Source organism: Girardinichthys multiradiatus, chromosome 23 (assembly GCF_021462225.1).
Source record: "Girardinichthys multiradiatus isolate DD_20200921_A chromosome 23, DD_fGirMul_XY1, whole genome shotgun sequence".
Taxonomy (NCBI): Eukaryota; Metazoa; Chordata; class Actinopteri; order Cyprinodontiformes; family Goodeidae; genus Girardinichthys; species Girardinichthys multiradiatus.
Window position 1 is genome coordinate 25480219 of NC_061815.1, and position 18750 is coordinate 25498968.

At 39.4% G+C, this 18750-nt stretch overlaps 1 protein-coding gene across 1 annotated transcript in view; it reads right to left on the reverse strand.

Annotated features, from left to right (window-relative positions):
* Window positions 1–18750, reverse strand: part of spock1 (SPARC (osteonectin), cwcv and kazal like domains proteoglycan 1) — a 169695-nt gene that overhangs the window by 14151 nt on the left and 136794 nt on the right. Inside the window, exon 8 of the mRNA XM_047353867.1 lies at window positions 17470–17590. Within this exon, the coding sequence (XP_047209823.1) occupies window positions 17470–17590 (121 nt within the window). The remainder of the gene's footprint in view (window positions 1–17469; window positions 17591–18750) is intronic.

Below are 18750 nucleotides of genomic sequence, written 5' to 3' on the forward strand. Positions count from 1 at the left end.
GTTCCCTTTTATTAGACACCGTAAAAATGTTTTGGAAATGAATCAAGTAAAAAGTAAGAATGCATTAACATAAGTAAATTCACTTACTACATAATTTTTATGGTTTAACTTAAAAAATAACAAGAAATCTTCTTATGGATGATTATGGTTTAAATTAAGCCACTTACCCCATATCATTAGAGGTTTAAATATTTGCCTTTTGCTTTATTGTTTAATATGTAAGTTGAAGAGATACCTTTACAGTATGGAAAACAAGTACTGCATATGTGTCTAATGAGGCCATTGATCTAAAATTCACACCATCACTCAGTGATGACCCAAGTTTCCCCTAACACAAAAAGAAAGCGATAGAAATTAGACCATACATTAGGTTATGTGTAATTAAATGAAATCGAACATGGAATAAATATTGAACACACTTCCTGAAATGTATTAAATGATTAGCAGAGATGCCTTTTTTGGTCAAGACAAATTCAAGAGGTCTTCTGGATTAAGAAACTAGTTACATGAATAGAATAGAATAGAACAGTTGCTAGGAGGAAGGAACTGCAATAATGCTCCCTTGTGCACCTAGGATGAAGAAGTATGTCATTGGTACAAGTGTGCAACAGCTTCATGCATGGGGTGGAAGACATTGTCCAACAGTGATTTTTGCTAGAGTCCTTTCTGTAAGCTGAAGATAAGCTGCTGCTCCAACAAACACCACAGAAGATGGCTGATACCACCACAGAGTCAAATAAATTTATTCAGGAGCATGACATGCACTCCAAAAATGATGTGGTGACATCATACATCAGTTTCTGTGAGGACATGTGTGTGCAGAACAAGATGTTCTGCACCTTTGGGAATAACAAGCCATGGTTTACTCCACATCTCAGGATCCTGCGCAGGGATAAGGAAGAAGCTCACAGCAATGGAGGTTGGGCGCGGTACAGGCAGGCCAGGAACAAACTAACAAAAGAGATCAAAGCAGCCCAGAGAAGCTACAGTGAGAAGCTAAAGAACAGCCTTTCTACTGGTGATGCTTCGGCTGTATGGACCGGTCTTAGAAACCTGACTGCCTATAGGAGCCCCCCCGCCCATCCTGAACCGAATCCTCACCTGGCTAACCGTCTGAATGGCTTCTACTGCAGACATGACAAGAAGCCATTCACACCTCAAACCATCTCCTCTACATCCCATTCAGGGACAAATTCTTCCCATAAAACAACCAACCCCCTACCTTCAGATCCTCTGCCTGCACTAAAGATCTCCAAGGAAGATGTAAATAGGCTCTTTCAGCGGATGAAAACAAAGAAAGCTGGAGGAGCTGATAACGTCTTCCCATCATGCCTGAAAGCTTGTGCAAATCAACTCGTCCCGATCTTCACCCGGATCTTCAACAAGTCACTGGAGACGTGTGAGGTCCCCTCCTGCCTCAAACGATCCACCATCATCCCAGTGCCCAAGAAACCCACCATCCTAGGATTAAATGACTACAGGCCTGTAGCCCTGACGTCTGTGGTCATGAAATCCTTTGAGCGGCTGGTGTTGAAGCACCTGAAAGACATCATTGGCCCCCACTGGACCCCCTGCAGTTTGCTTGCTGAGCAAACAGGTCGGCAGATGATGCTGTCAACTTAGGTCTACACTTCATCCTGCAACACCTCGACCGCCCAGGGACGTACGCCATAATCCTGTTTATAGACTTCAGCTCGGCCTTCAACACCATCATACCAGACATCCTCCACCAGAAGCTCACCCAGCTCAACGTCCCAGCCTCCACTTGTCAGTGGATCAACAGCTTCCTGACGGACCGACAGCAGCAGGTGAGACTGGGGAGCATCTTCTCCCGCACCAGATCAATAAATACTGGTGCCCCCCAGGGGTGTGTTTTGTCCACACTCCTCTTCTCTCTGTACACAAATGACTGCACCTCAGCGGACTCGTCGGTGCAACTCCTGAGGTTTGCAGATGACACTACTGACATTGGTCTGATCCAGGACGATGATGAGTCTGCATACAGACAGGAGGTGGATTGGCTGGTACACTGGTGTTGTCAGAACTACCTTGAACTCAACCCACTCAAGACTGTGGAAATGGTGGTGGACTTTCGGAGAACACCACCCCATACACCCCCCTCACCAACACTGTGTCAGCTGTGGACCACTTCAGGTTCCTAGGAACCACCATCTCTGAGGACCTCAGATGGTCTTCACACATAGACACTGTTCAAAAGAAGGCCCAGCAGACTGTACTTCCTGAGGCAACTCAAGAAGTTCAACCTTCCACAGGAGCTGCTGGTCATCTTCTACACTGCCATCATTCAGTCTGTCCCGTCTTCATCCATCTCAGTGTGGTTTGGCTCATCCACAAAACAGGACAGGTCCAGACTGCAACGAATAATCAGGACTGCAGAAAGAATCATCATGGCCGACTTTCCCTCCATCCAGGATTTATACAGGTCTAGGGTCAGGAAAAGAGCTGCTAAAATCTCTGCAGACCTCACACACCCTGCATATAAACTGTTTAGAGTTTTACCTTCAGGCCGTCGCTACAGAGCACTTTTTACCAAAACCAGCCGCCACAGAGACACTTTCTTCCCCCAGGCTGTTTCTCTGCTGAACATTCAATAGAGTACCAAACAACCTCGTACTGAAGTCGCAATTCCACCTTGCATATGTGTATATTGTATATATGTATTTAAGGACATAAAGATATATGCAGAATATATCTTATAACGCATAAAAAAACAAACAAACCCAGTAAGCAAAGTGTACCGGAGTCAAATTCCTTGTTTGTATGTACAAACTTGGCAATAAAGCTGATTCTGAAAAAGATCTCAGCCTCCTTAGCAGGTAGAGTCTGCTCTGGTCCTTCCTGTAAAGAGCATCAGTGTTATGACTCCAGTCCAGTGTATTGTTTAGGTGAACAACACCCAAGTATTTATAATTGTCCACAATCGCAATGTCAGATCCCTGGGTGTTTACTGGTGTCAGTGTAGTGGTTTTGCACCTGTTGAAATCCACTTTGGTTTTCTCTGTGTTGATCAGGAAGTGGTTCTGCTGGCACCAGTCCACAAAGTCCTGTGTCCACTGTCTGTACTCTGAGTCATTCTCACCTATGATGAGACTGACTATGGGAAAGTCATTGGAGAACCTCTGAAGATGGCTGCCAGGGGAGTAGATGAAGAGGTCTGCAGTGTAGAGGGTGAAGAAGAATGGTGCGTACTGCCCGTACTGCAGACTGGCCTGTCAGAGACACAGGCCTGTGTCCTCATATACTGAGGGTAGACAGTGTAGTAGTCCAGTATCCACTGGGACAGGTGGCGGTCCTCTCATGACAGCTCCAGTTTATCCCTCAGAAGTCTGGGCTCAATAGTATTAAAAGCACCAGAGAAATCAAAATAAAATATCTTCACAGTGCTTCCAATCTTGTATTCTCTTCATCCTTCTTTCTCTTCTCTATTCTTTCTGTCTTCTCTCCCTCTTACCTTTTTGCCCCACCTCTCTCTCTTTCAAGCTTCTTTTTTCCCCTTTTGTGTCTGTCTCCGTGTCCATCGCATTGGAAATAATCCCAAAGCAGTTTCTAATAAAGGTATTTTATATACATCAAGCGGAGCATTATTGCGTTAGCCGTAATGCTCCACTTGTGAAAATAAATCTGTTGGGCTTCTTCTTGGCACACAATTCTGAGTGGTACTCTGCCAGACAGGATCCGTAAAAAAATAAATCCGGATATCACAAACAGTTGCTGCATTAGCAGAGGGTGGGTGACACTTTTATCAACTTAACAGCAAATAATATGGCCTCATGCCAACAGCTAGAAACTCAAAATCTTTACTGCAGAGCGTCTCTTTAATAGTTAAATGACCAGAGTTGCACCATCTATCATTCACAAACACAGCCAGACCCTCTTTCTTACTGCTCTCCTTGGTTCTGTCTTTCCAGATTAAATGAAAGCTGTCCATGTTTCTGTGTGTGTCTGAAGTTAGCATAGTTAGCAATCAGCATGACCAAGCTGTTCTCCCTGTAAACACTTTGAAGCTAGGTTGGCGCTGCCAATTCATCCACTTTGTTGGGAAGGGATCTCACATTTCCCATGATAATGGATGGGATAATGGATCTGTACCTTCAGTTCTCTGCCGATGCCGGCGTAGATCGCACATCCCTTCCCCCTCAGCTCGCTGGGAAATTAGGGTTGCCTGGTGGGAGGCGGTGCAGTGTAGCTAGAGAGCTTACAGCTAAACTCTGGTGTACAAGTTTGGAGCATTGTCACTCCCGTTGTCTCCGAAAACAAATGCCGTAAAAAACTAAATACAAAAAATGTTGTCCACATAATAGTCAGCACCATAAAGTCTACAACAAGGCAGAAAACTAGGAACACACAACTTAGGAAAAAATGGGAGCTGTTAAAACAGGCTGCCAGCTCTTCATGGGGCCTGAAGTAATTTTTGAGCGGTCCATCCAAACAAACTGTCTGTCAAATCTCGAGGTTTCTGGGATTTATGCACTCTGACCATTTAGTTATTTCCATGGATTTTTAATTGGATTCAAAATGGGTGATTTACTGGGCCATTCTAGAAGCTTTTTTTCTTTCTGTGAAACCAACTTACAGTTTCTTTGGCTGTGTTTGAGATCATTGTTTTGTTGACAAATCCAACCTCATTTAATCTTTACATTCTTACCAAGAATGACCAACCTCATCCTCCTTTCAGTTATATGATATCTGTCAGTACCATATGCTGTAAAACAGCCCACACCATGATATTCCCATCTTCAAACTTCCCTGTTGGCATGATGCAGTGTCTTTCTTCCTCAAATTTTCCTCCGGTGCATGCAATAACATCCAAAACAATCAATCTGTCTAGACTATGTACATTAATATTTTATTCACCTTTACTGTAGAAAATATGAACTGAGCTTTAAAATACTATTTTCATCTGCAGTGGAGTCTTGTGCAGTGAAATAACTTACCTTCTAATTTTGCTTTTTATATAGCTCTCTGCAAGTAGTTCTTTGTTATTGGAGAACCCTTCTGATTATTTTCTTATGCCTGTCAGAAATCTGGAAGGGAGCACCTGGTCGTAATAGAGAAAAATCTTTCAACTTCCAAAATATGGCAGAAACTGTGGTCACCAGAACATTTGGAAGTTTAGAAATACATCTGTAACCAACACAATTTTTTTTTTGCACCTTTAAGATCTCAAGAGCTCCTTGGTTTTACCCCTGGAGAGATGCTTCTTGTGTGCCACCTTGGTTCATGATAAACATTTCTCAAAATATTGTTAAAACTTATTTAGCCTTACTCTAAGTAAGTTTTACATGTATTTAAATCAATAATTTGATCCTATTTCAACCATTACTGTGGTTAAATTTCAAAAAAGCACTTTTAAAAATATTTATAATGAAAACAAAATTAAATCAACCCTCGTGGTGCTGGAAAACTGTGATGAGCTATTGACATGAAACATAAGAAGCTCAACTCGGGTGTGAATTTCTGACCAGTTCACTATGGCAACCAGCAGCAGTATGGCAATGGCTGTGCTGTGGTTGATAACCAAAGGTGACGAAACAGTGTTAAAACGTTTATACCCTGTTGTGAAAAAATGTAAGAATTATTATTTCTATTTTTTGACCTTCATGTTTTTAGCAAGTAGTTTCAATGTTACTCCTCACAAATCTGGAATAGAGTGAAGAACAACAGGAGAAGAAGGAAAAACAACCAGAATCCTTTGCCTAGGAAGGTGTTTTGGCCAATGTAATATTAAAAATACTGATACTGCTACTTCAAACAACTGCAATTTGATTATTTTAGTAATGAGGTGACAGGATGTGTAAAGTCCACCTACTATCTCACTGGAACCGACCAAAGAAGATCTGAAATCTGAAATGTGGGCTGTATTACAGCATATGGCACTTTTAGCACTTTAATTTAGCCTTAAGGGTAGACTGACAAACCATGCTTTCAGCTGAGATTAGCCATGAGCTGTTTTCCAGATTCAACACAATTTTGAGGTTTTCTGTTATTTCCATCAAATGCTTGACATTTACTTTGAGTAATTTTAACCTCAATCTTTAAAACATCAAAGCTGAGAGATAGACATCAGCTCCTCTGAACAGGGTTAAACTGGTTTAGAACAAAGATGCAAAGGGTTTGCATCTTGCCAATCACAAGCAGCTTATGATGATACACTTTTGTTTAAAATGTTTGTTTTATCACAATAATAGAATAAAAACAATGTTATATTTGGTCAAGGGTGTCATAATTTGAATTTCATATTGGCTCATTCAGGTAAAAAGACATTTTATCAGAATTTTACCTTTAAGTCAGATATTAAACAATCATTTCATAAATTGGATGGTTCTTCTGTCCTTCTTTCTTATTTAATTAAATTCAAAGATACTTTATTGATCCCCGAGGGGAAATTAGAATTCCAGTACAACCCATCCAAACAGACATCATGACACAAGACAAGGGAGGGATGGGTCACCGAGGCTTTGCTGCCCACTCACAGGCGCTGCTCTTGCTAGATGAGAAAAGAGGCCACATTAGGTAAGTAGAGGGAAAAAAATCATATTTCACACTTTATCCTTAGCAGGATACAGTTTGAGATTGCAAAAAATCTCAGCACAAAGAAGCAACAAGTTTACAAAACAACATCATGCCGGGAACGGTGAAGGTGGTGTGAGGGGGTGCATATGTTTATCTTGAGCATGTGTGTGTGTGCAAGTGAGTGTGTGCAAGTAAGTCCATTAAGCACTGTCACAGAGGCCATTGTCCTTGATGGTTCATTGGAATGTTCATCAACCGGCCACAAAGTTCTGAGCAGGTCCACAGATGTCCTCAGGGAAGGGAGGGGGGCAGAGGGAGCAGATCGTCATGTTTACATAACTTCCAGGAGAAGTTGAAGATAGCCAGCCATCAAGGCTGTGCAGGGGAGCCAGATTCAGAAAAACAATAATTATTTGGGTTAGGCTGACTCTTAATATTCCGTCAGCCTTGAGAGTCTCGCTGGTGCTTCTCAAAGGCGAATCCAAATAGACAAATTCCTGGTCTTTCGCCAGATCCGAGCAAACAACTTTCTCCAAGATTTATCCCATTTCACCCCTGAGTCCAGGAACCGCAACCTGCCTGCGATCCTGTGTGAGGATCACATCCAGTCTGCGATTCAGCTCACGTAACATCTCAGTCTGAGTGCTGATCGCCCTGAAGATCCCATCACACATGCCAGGCAGCCTCACAATTGCCAGAACAGCTGCTGACATTCTCCGAATTTCTCAATATGACAGGTAACCGCTGACTCCAAAAAGCAGAAATCCTGATATCAAACATCCAATTATATACACATCTTTCACATCCTCGACTGACATTATCGACAAACACGCAATCCTCCACTTCTGCCAGGAGTCCATTGTGTATCCAGAGAAAAACGTCCCATCCGGACAAGTGGGCTCTCCTTCACCCTGTCTTCTCGTCGAGAAAATTTTATCAATTGCATTGAGAGACCAGCTGACCAAATCCATAACTCAGAATTGGGAAGATATGCAAAAAGAGGCTCCAAAAAGAAGACAAGACACAGAGCTGAAGCAGGGCAGATATGGGAGGGGTGCGGAAGACAGAGAAAAAGCGTCCTCCTCTACCGAGAGCAGAAAGAAAAGGTTGTGTTTATCATCACATCTGCAAATGTGCTCACATTTACGTCTGCAGGCTGGGATCTATGGGCAAAGCAGAGGGCTGAAAGGGTTTGCATCTTGCCAATCCATGAAATTCGGGACTATTTTGAGATGCTGAAGCTGTTCCAGTTACTTTCCTTGCTGCTAAACAGGTCAAACGACAGGACAGACTACAGCAGCCAAAATTGCATCATCCCTAGTCACATAAATCATTTATATGTTCAACTTTGTGGAAGGTTTTTTATTTCAGTGATCCAGGCTTGGTAAAGTCTAGAGATAAATCTGTGCCCACGACATTTTCGAATAGACCATTAAGCATCAGGAGACAGACCTTGAATTCCTGTGGTTTTTTGTCATGTATAAGTAATCAACAAAGTTTGTAATAGAAAAAAACAAAGAGGGGCTCTATTCTGAACTAAAAAAAGTAGGAGGTAATCACCTTGAGACTTCAATAGTCTGGTAAAATCAAAATGAAACATAGGGAGAGAGATCAGACGATAGGACGCAGAGATACAGGATGACACTTTTTAACAAGGTAACTGAAGGAGAAAGAAAAACGAACTGCAAAAGTCAGGTAGGAGATATGACGAGGATAGAAGGTCAGATTCATTAAAAAGATACAAGGGAATGTCTGATTTTTTTTTCTGTGCCCGAAGCTATCAACCTCCCAGAGCAATCCCACAGGCAGTGAGTTAAGGTTAGTCCAGATAATGATCAGTAATAGACTCTGTGCTCAGTCTCAGAGACAGGTAGAGATAAATATGATAGGGACAGAGGAAAGTCAGTTGAAGTTTCAACCTTTAAAAGGATACTGTCTTTTGGTACCGTTCTCACATCAGAACACGCTGCATATGTTGGTTAAAGATTCTTGTGACGGCATTTAAATTCCTTTTACAATCTGACAGAATTGTGTACCAGATGTCAGGGGATGGTAGGATAGATAGGAAGAGAGGAAGTGTTCTAAAAAAGTTCTGTTTCAGTTCTTTTTGGCTTAAACCTAACCAAACAGCAAAACACAACAAAAAATGTGTAAAAGGGCAACCAAACTAGGTTTTTATACAGACCTAGTGACTGGACGTCCCACAACTTCAATCTCAACCACTTTAGCAGTGTTCGTATGGGTTTAAATGCATCTTCACTGACAGGAACATATACAATGTTACTACCCTGCGAAAGGATCCTTGATGTGTTAACCTTCTTTATTCAAGTTTAGGATATGTTGAGCTCAGTGATGACCGGTCATTGAGACAGAAAAAGCAGCTAATGGTTATCTTCCAGGCGAGAAACCCTTTTCTGTTTTTAACCCCTGCTTTTTGTGGAAGATGATGCTGGGTTCAGAACTATATACAGGGATTGGACAATGAAACTGAAACACCTGGTTTTAGACCAAAATAATTTATTAGTATGGTGTAGGGCCTCCTTTTGCGGCCAATACAGCGTCAATTCATCTTGGGTATGACATATACAAGTCCTGCACAGTGGTCAAAGGGATTTTAAGCCATTCTTCTTGCAGGATAGTGGCCAGGTCACTACGTGATATTGGTGGAGGAAAATGTTTCCTGACTCTCTCCTCCAAAACACCCCAAAGTGGCTCAATAATATTTAGATCTGGTGACTGTGCCGGCCATGGGAGATGTTCAACTTCACTTTCATGTTCATCAAACCAATCTTTCACCAGTCTTGCTGTGTGTATTGGTGCATTGTCATCCTGATACATGGCACCACCTTCAGGGTACAATGTTTGAACCATTGGATGCACAGGGTCCTCAAGAAATGTTCGCTAGTCCTTGGCACTGATGCGCCCATCTAGCACAAGTATTGGGCCAAGGGAATGCCATGATATGGCAGCCCAAACCATCACTGATCCACCCCCATGCTTCACTCTGGGCATGCAACAGTCTGGGTGGTAAGCTTCTTTGGGGCTTCTCCACACCGTAACTCTCCCGGATGTGGGGAAAACAGTAAAGGTGGACTCATCAGAGAACAATACATGTTTCACATTGTCCACAGCCAAAGATTTGCGCTCCTTGCACCATTGAAACCGACCTTTGGCATTGGCATGATTGACCAAAGGTTTGGCTATAGCAGCCCGCCCGTGTATATTGACCCTGTGGAGCTCCCGATGGACAGTTCTGTTGGAAACAGGAGAGTTGAGGTGCACATTTAATTCTGCTGTGATTTGGGCAGCCGTGGTTTTATGTTTTTTGGATACAATCCGGATTAGCACCCGAGCATCTCTTTCAGACAGCTTCCTCTAGCATCCACAGTTAATCCTGTTGGATGTGGTTCGTCCTTCTTGGTGGTATGCTGACATTACCCTGGATACCGTGGCTCTTGATACATCACAAAGACTTGCTGTCTTGGTCACATATGCGCCAGCAAGACGTGCACCAACAATTTGTCCTCTTTTGAACTCTGGTATGTCACCCATAATGTTGTTTGCATTTCAATATTTTGAGCAAAACTGTGCTCTTACCCTGCTAATTGAACCTTCACACTCTGCTCTTACTGGTGCAATGTGCAATCAATGAAGACTGGCTACCAGGCTGGTCCAATTTAGCCATGAAACCTCTTACACTAAAATGACAGGTGTTTCAGTTTCATTGTCCAACCCCTGTATATATATATATATATATATATATATATATATATATATATAGATTTGTGATGTCTTTCAGTGGATTATTAAGCAAGACAGCAGCGAGATAACCGTTGCACAATAGCAAGATGAATATTTTGGTGCATAGTGCCACAATTTGATCAGCATAACTGGCAAGTAGAACATAACAAGGAAGTCACAACTGGAACCTGTTAAAGCTAGCTGATTTACCATCTGCAGTATATTAATGACAATAAAAATGTCAAGTTCTCCCAAGGAAGAACCTCCATGCTGCTTCCTCTAGGAGTTGCCAAGTCATCTCTAGTTACGTGCTCAAAGTTACAAAATAATCTAATATTCTCAAAGTTACAAAATTAAGAAATATTGCATTGTTGAGGCAGAATGCCGAAAAAAGCTAATTTGGTATGATTTTCTTTAAGAGTTGTTTACAATACAAAAGGTAGATGTACAAATGGGTGCTCAGTTTTACCATCAATTTAATGGCATCATGGTTTCTATTTAAATTATCTGAGATGTTTGTATTGTATGGGCTTGGAGTATTGTACTTTTAACTTTACCCATGTCTTAATTTCTTACTCTGACACATGCACAAGCATTTTTATGTTTCTATTTAAATTATACAAATTATGAGTCAGCATTTACAGCATAAGGCAGTGGTGTCCAAATGTTTTGCTATGCGGGCAAAAAATTCTCAGTTGAAAGTACTTATGAGAGTATAAAAAAAAAAAAAAAAAAAAGGAAACAATTAAAACAATTATTCAGGTAATTTTCTTAAACAAATTTGCAATTTTAAAAGAAAGGTATTCAGCTTATATAAAGTTTTCTGGACAATTGTTTTAGTACATCTATCTATTCTTATCAACAAGAAAGGAATATGTGTCCCTCTGGGTGATCCTATTTTTGAAGAAAAAATGGAGAATAAAATGGTTAATAAAAGCAAAAACTTTGTGTTGTACCAAACAACTTACATTTTAAGAAGATTTCAATGTGTCAGTGAATATCCTACCTTAAATAAACACAAAAAGCATATCTGTATTAGCCTGTGTGCTGAGAGGATTTCTACCATTATTGAATCAAGGTCATTCATTCCAAGGCCTGCAAATGACCCTCGGGCCACACTTTGTAAATCCCTGGTGTAAATTATTAGCAGCCCACCATTTATGGTGGAACAAAACACAACAAGTTGAGCCAGGAGAAAGAATGTGTCGAAGTTTGCTTTTTGGGGGTTGTCGGATTCCTAAGGGAAACATTCATTTGAGTTAACATGCAGTATCAGTTTTTGATATGGGCGAGGTGGCTCACCCCCCAGAGTAGCATGGCACAGGAGAAGCCAAAAGCCCTGAGAGAAAACTTTGTTGGGCACAGTGTAAGCAATGCAAGACAATATTGGTACTTCAGCATCATATAAAGCAGCTAATAATGTAAATTTAATTCACATGCTCTGATTCAATTAAATTAAAGGGTATGCTTGAGGAAGGCTATATGGCATTTGATCTTTTATTAAATATAAATATTTATATATTATAAATTTAAACAAATTTAAACAATAAAATTAGCCCAAACTGAACTGCAATATTCTACACTGAACACAAATTCATTAAAAAATAATTTGTGAACTATCAAACCTTTATTATGCCAAAAACATTTGTAAACACACAACACTCATATCAATGGAATCAATTTTGGGCCTCATCTGGGGAGTGGGTTGCTGTGGTTCAGCCAGGGTGCACGGAAGGATGATTCACGCAAGAGTCTCTACTCTTAGCGTTGGATTTAGGTTATATATGTTGATTGTGTAATAAGTGAGAAAAACAAATCGTTAAAGCAAAACTAACCCATAGAGTTTGTATTCCAATGCTGACTAATGCTTTAATCTATTCATTATGGATTTTATCAGGCGGCTGCAGCTCTATGGGATTTAGACGTCCTCCCATTGATTTGTTTGGCCATTTGATGTTAAGAAAAGGATCATTTTTGTAATTCAGACTTTGTGTGGTTAAAGCCTCAATGAAATGGGCAATATTCCATTGTTATTTTAAAAAAATATTTCTTCAGTGTTTTGTGTTGAGATTATTACAGAAACCAGATACAAATAGCAGTTTCTGAAGTGTCTCTTATGGGTTTCTTAATCCACTGCCGTCTAAGCACCAGCACCAGAAAACCTTCAGTTTTTACAAATAAAACTTCAACTGAGCAGTGGATATCATAGTATCACACGTATCTGCCTAGCCTAAAGGTCAACTTGGTTATTTTTTATTCATCTTCTTATTCAAATACATCATGTTTAACATTAAGGTTAAAAAAAAATTATTTCTTCTTTCTCATTCTGTTTCTTGGAAAGATCTTCTGAAATGTATCAAAAACACAATATGGGCCCCTCATTACTTGTGATAGAGAGTTCCAAAAGAGTTTTCAGCATGCACAAAACAATCATAACAAGGTCATGTTGGTTTATCATCTTGGAGGTAATCTACGAAGGTCCTAAATGGAGAAGCATGGTGGAATGGGACGCATTGCTACATATTACCTAGGATTTAACTAGAAGCAGGGCTGGGCTAGCTAAGGTGGCGATCATGGTGCTATACTGTTGTGGTAGGAACTTCTAAGGCACTGTCGGATCTCGGTCTGCCAGTTATGGCCAGATGAATGGGTTGATTGAAGACATTCGTGAAATGATTACTAGTCGCTCCTGATTTACAGAGAAAGCGAAAGAAGCAAAGGAAAACCCCAACACACCTTCCTCCTCATAGACTAGGACTTTCTGATTTGTTTCATTTGTTTTTGTCTCAAGTATCACTATTTCTGATAAAGATGCACTGTTGTATAAAAAATATAATTGTATGGCAGTCCCAGGTGAAAAACTACTTACACCATGGTGGAACACTTTTATGTCTAAGCTTCACTCTACATTGACAACTATTAATCAAACTAGAATTGAAAACAACAATTTACATATTGATTTAATACTAATTCAGTAATTACATAGTAGTTTTTTTAAACATCACTGCAAGTGCCAAATAACGAAACATTTGTGTGCTTTCTTAAATCCCATAAACTCAGTTTCTGGGAAAAAAAACATGACCTAAATGTGACCCATGAAGCAAATAACAAATTTAAGTGACAAATGTTCTGACACAGTGGGACAGTGCGTATTGAATTTTGCTGACTTCTGCGAACCAAGCACTGTATTCCTGTATATAAACGCTGCAGGCAGACCCAACATTGACCCAACATTAAACCAACTACATTCCCAAACAAGAATTAAAATGTAGAGTTTATATAATATCAGTTGTCACTGCATATTCCCATGGCAAAAATAATGATTTATGCTGAAAACTTAGGATTTTCTTGTGTTTCAATTTAGTGGCAAACTTGGCAAACTGTTGTAAAATAAAGAAATAAGAGCGACAAGAACACTGGTATAAATGCAAGTATGAGTTCTAAGAGCAGAAAAGAAGGAAAAGCAGTCTCTTTAAAACATATTACAACTGACCTCACACTGGTGAGGGCTAAAAGTAAATCTCTACACAACTGGCATGTGTTGGTAGGGTATAGGAAGTGTGGAGGCAGGAAAGAGGAGAGCACAGTCTGTACTCGTGTGTGCTGCCTGTGGAGCTGAGAGACAGAAATGCCAGACAAAAAAAATCTAATTTATTTAGTGGATTTATCATTTTGAGGCTCTAACGGCTCTCTTTGTTTTTTTCTTTCGATGTCTTGGTTTCACAGAAGTTGACACAAAAAGAAGTATTTGTACTTTAAAAATCTCACTGACCAAAATCTGCACTGACCAAAATCTGCACAGACGGAGGACTTTACACATTTTCGCCTGCTGAATCTCTGTGTGCCAGCTTGAGTCAGTGTTTTACATGGGAAAGTGTTGATGTTTGCTGTGACAGCAGTGCTGCAGCAGAGGAGATAAGAGATCAAATTACATCTCAGTGTTGCTGTGACAATTCACTAACCTTTGCTGACAACTAAAAAACAACATCTGCGGTGGATTACAAACATGCAAATTATGGATTTATAAATACATTTAACTGACAAATATGATTTCATATTTGACATTCATCGAAAGTCTCCGTTTCTGACACTTTTTGGATTGGTCCAGAGCAAATAAAGGGAAAATTTTGTTTTATTTGAAGAAAGTTATATGTTTGTACAGTAAATTAAAGAATACATCAAAAGGTTGATTCACTATAAAACACAATTTTTTTTTTCCAATTAAGAGAGCTGTGCATAATTAAATGTGCACACATGTAAAGGATTTTTTGCACCACTGTTGAGAACAGTGAGGCAAAAATGATCCAAAGTAACCAAAAACAATCTAGTACGTGGATAGCATCTTTCTGTTGCCACTTCTGTAATGCTTTAGAGTTTTTGAAAGCCATATGATAGACCAAAGTTTTTCAGCGGCATCGGACAAAATGTTCAGGCAGCAAAGATAAAAACTGATGAGTACACAAAATCCTAACTCTTGAGAAATAGTTACATTTTGACTAATTAATTAGTGAACTCAAAACAGATTTTGCCAAATCTTCCTTATTAATAAGGAAGTAACAAGATTTGTTTCTAGCACCCCCACAGCAGCTGTGAATTATACGACTGAGTACTGATTTAATGGTTTTTCTTCTGTAAATCCACTGTGAGAGCAATGTTACTAAATACAATCACTAAAAAGGCTTAATTTTCCAACCAAGTTAACACAATAAGTTTATAACTAATAAATTCTGAACAATACTAAGAATTTATTCGGTACAATTTGTGCCCTTGTCAGAGGCACTTAATGAATCTATTCTTTAATAAGCTGGGGACACAGAATCTGTTATCAACACAGTTTCTCTTTGTTATCATTTCATATATTACTATGTATAGCAGACTTAATAATCAAACATACAAAATTAAATAAAACATATCTTTTTCAGTTTTCAGAAGTAAAATACTACTACTAATACAAGTTTGGGAAATATCTAGTTTTTACTGCTGTAAGCATTCCTAAAAATATACTTGAGTTTTGTTTACTGCCCATCTACATAGACTTGCTGTTTAAGAACTGCATGTAATTCATGGCATTTCAAGGTTTTCTGGTTGACTTTAACTTCATTTTTTTTAGATGAAAGACATTAGAAACAACATCACGGAATAAAGTGAACCAAGCAAGAAACAAAGACATAAGTACTTAAACAACATATTAACTTTAAAGTAACGTTCAGAATCAGCACATTACCTCTAAAGGTTGCTTTTGTAAGGTCACCCGAGGGGTTCCAGCAGGCTTTAAACTTTCCAACTAAGCATTCTTTGCAAATATGTGTTTTCAGCATAGGAACAGTATTGTTATATTTGTGTAATCTGAATGAATCACAGAATCTCAACAATATCTAGACACCTCTGATTTTACATGAATTTTTGATTAACTGCTCTGTAGTTTTGTTTTATCACAGAAGTCTGCTTTACTTAAACTTTTATTCTGCCATAGTTAGCTAATCAATATCCTCCTTCTCTTCAGTAAGCAGAAAACTTTTTAGCTGATCGAAAAAAACTCCCGTTTAAACTCAATGTAGGCTCTCTTCAAAATATTTTCCTCCCTTTTTTATTGTTTGTCTTTCTGCCTCTGCAGCATTATTGCTATTGAACTTCTCTTTGCACCAACATCAAAATTGCAGGAGTTTTTATAGAAATTATTTAAGACCACAGATATCTTTGTACACCCTAGTGTATCCTACTACAATTGTTCTAAAACATTATACTTTAGAAGTTATCTTTTACATATTTCTGCATCATAGTGTTATTTCCAAAAAACACCACTGAACCAAATACTGAGAGCTTAAAGAAACTTGATGTTTAAAGTAATGTTTATGAAGCTAAAGGTTCAGGTGAGATATTTGCAAACCTGCTGTAAATGTCCAAAATGAGCTTGAACCCATGGCTATCAGTAAACCCAGAGGATTGACTACACATATTACACTGCAACAATCGTTAAACTGTTTCCATGGGAATGCAATATGACACATAGAACTTTTTTCACTTACTGCTCTCTCCATCTGTTTACCATTTTGCCTTGTTGATCTAATGTGAAACAGCAAAATCTTAGCCACCTACAAATGCACAAACATTCAAAACCTGCTGTGTGGTGGATAGTGTAGGGAGCAGCTGTTCTGAAAAGTGCAGAATGAGTTAGCTAGAAAGAAGGAGCAGAATTTGAAACACGAAGGGAATAAAAAACAAACCTGAGTGTAATCAAGGACTAAAGAGGTACAAAAAAAGTCTAATCATTGGCTAAGATTTATAAATAGACTTTCTTTCTCCTGACAAAACCTCTTGAACACTGTTTACTCCCAGAACCAGGCTCTCAGCAAACTGATCACATAATTATAGTTTAATCTGAGCAAAGACAGGTAGGAATTAATGTGACAAAAGTCAAGCAGGTAAAACGCTTTTCTGTAACTGCATCAATCCTAGTTCTATTAGTGGAGAATGGAAGACAAAGTCAGTATTACACTTAATTATGAAACACTTTTAGTTGCATTGAAATGTGCCTGCGCACCCTTATAAATACCCCCTAATCTGAGGCTGATTAGAATAAATCTGCGAGGGAAGGCTGGGACAGACAGACGGATGGAGGGGCAAACAGATATTCCTAACAAATTCAGTAACACCACCTCACCACCACCCTGCTCAAGATAAAGGAAGCCTGTAAAAATAACAATCCATCCTTTTCTGTGCTGCTTTCTGTTAGATTGCATTTCTCTACCACAATCCCTCTATCCATCTGCCGAAATCCCATTTTCATGACAAACAATAAGACACACACACTCACTCCATCACCAATTCCAGCAGCTGTCACATAATGGGGGTGAGAGGTGGGAGGGAAAGAAAACAAAACAAGTAAGAGGAAGGATGACGGGAGAAAAAAATGAAAACACTGAGAATTACCAATGAGTTTGAAGAAGAACCAGTAAAAATGTTTTAGTGGGTGGGGAGTGAGTCACAATGGTGAGCTTCTGAGCCTTAAAGTGATAAATCTTTTTCAGTCATCTTTTTGTCTGCTTACCCCAATTTCCCACAAAATCCCGAATCATCTACATGTTCAAAGCACTCATTAAATCACATGCAGAGACAAAAGAAGACAGATAAGGAACAGCTTAATTGACCTACTTATGTTTCTAACTTAGAGTGTTGGGGATGCTTTGTACTTACCAGCCTTATCCGCATTATGTGATGGTTTGCTAAACTCCTGACCAGGTAAGCAGGGGCACTGTCCATCACATTTAACTGAGATTGTCTTCCCAGACAAGCAGCTCTGAAACTCCAACTTACACTGGAATGACAACAGAAGAAAGGAACTTTTTATTCACCCTGGAAGATTAAAGCAAATTTTGTTGTAAAGGCATCTCACTCAGCTCTTGAACAATAATTATAGGGAGATTGTGTTCATTTTGAGGAAGTATTGTCTTGCAAAGCACTATCCAATTCTTATCAGCATGTGACTTATCTGAAGAAGTAAATTAATACCACCCCAGATATTGAGATAAGTGCTGAAAGCTCAACAACCCTGTGACTATGTTTGAGACACTTATTTTAAAGCATGAAAAGGAAGTCATTCTTGTGTTGACAGAGTCAAAAGGTAGAGACTGCTGGGAACTTTCAGTTAACCTCAATCATTTTATTTTTAGTTGTGTGGCAGCTTTTTAGGGTTATTGGAATGTAAAAAAGAAAGGTTACATACAAAGAACAAGACAAATATTTGGAGGAGTCAGGCTTCTAAACCAGAGAAGACTCTTCTAACCATCAAGCATGGTGGTTATGGTGTTATGTTGACGATCTATTTGGGGCCAGTGTTACTAGTGCTTTGCTCAAAGTGGGTGGAATAAGGCTAACATAGAATTACCATAAAATGCAATATTCACCTCAAATAAACAACTAGATGATTGACACTCGGACACAACTGGGTATTTCAACAGGACAATGTCTGCTAATAAGAGAGGTAAAATATTCGACCAAATGTATGCAACAAACGTGATGGTTACAAAAAGGCAGTGTTTCTCTGCAACTTGCAAAGGGACATTTATCTAAACATGTGTAGAGTTGTATGCTTGTTAGAGCATGTACTCTGTATTTCCAAAAGTATTAGTTCACCCGTCTAACTTCCAGTGTTCCTTTCCATGACCACAGGTGTATGAAACCAAGCACCTAGGCAAGCAGACTGCTTTTACAAATGTGTGAAAAAAATGGTTCACTTAGGTCATTAAACTCCACTGTGGTACCATGATAGGAGCCACCTACAGAAGAAGTCCAGTCATGAATCTTCTCACTGCTAAATATCCCATCATCAGTTGTTAGTTTCTTATAAAAAAGTGAACATGAATAGGAGAGTCAGAAACTCAGACACAATGTGATAGGACACGTAAAATAACAGTGACGTCGGCGTATACAGACAGACAAAGTGCGCAGGGGTTGCTACTTTGTGTGGTCTTCAGA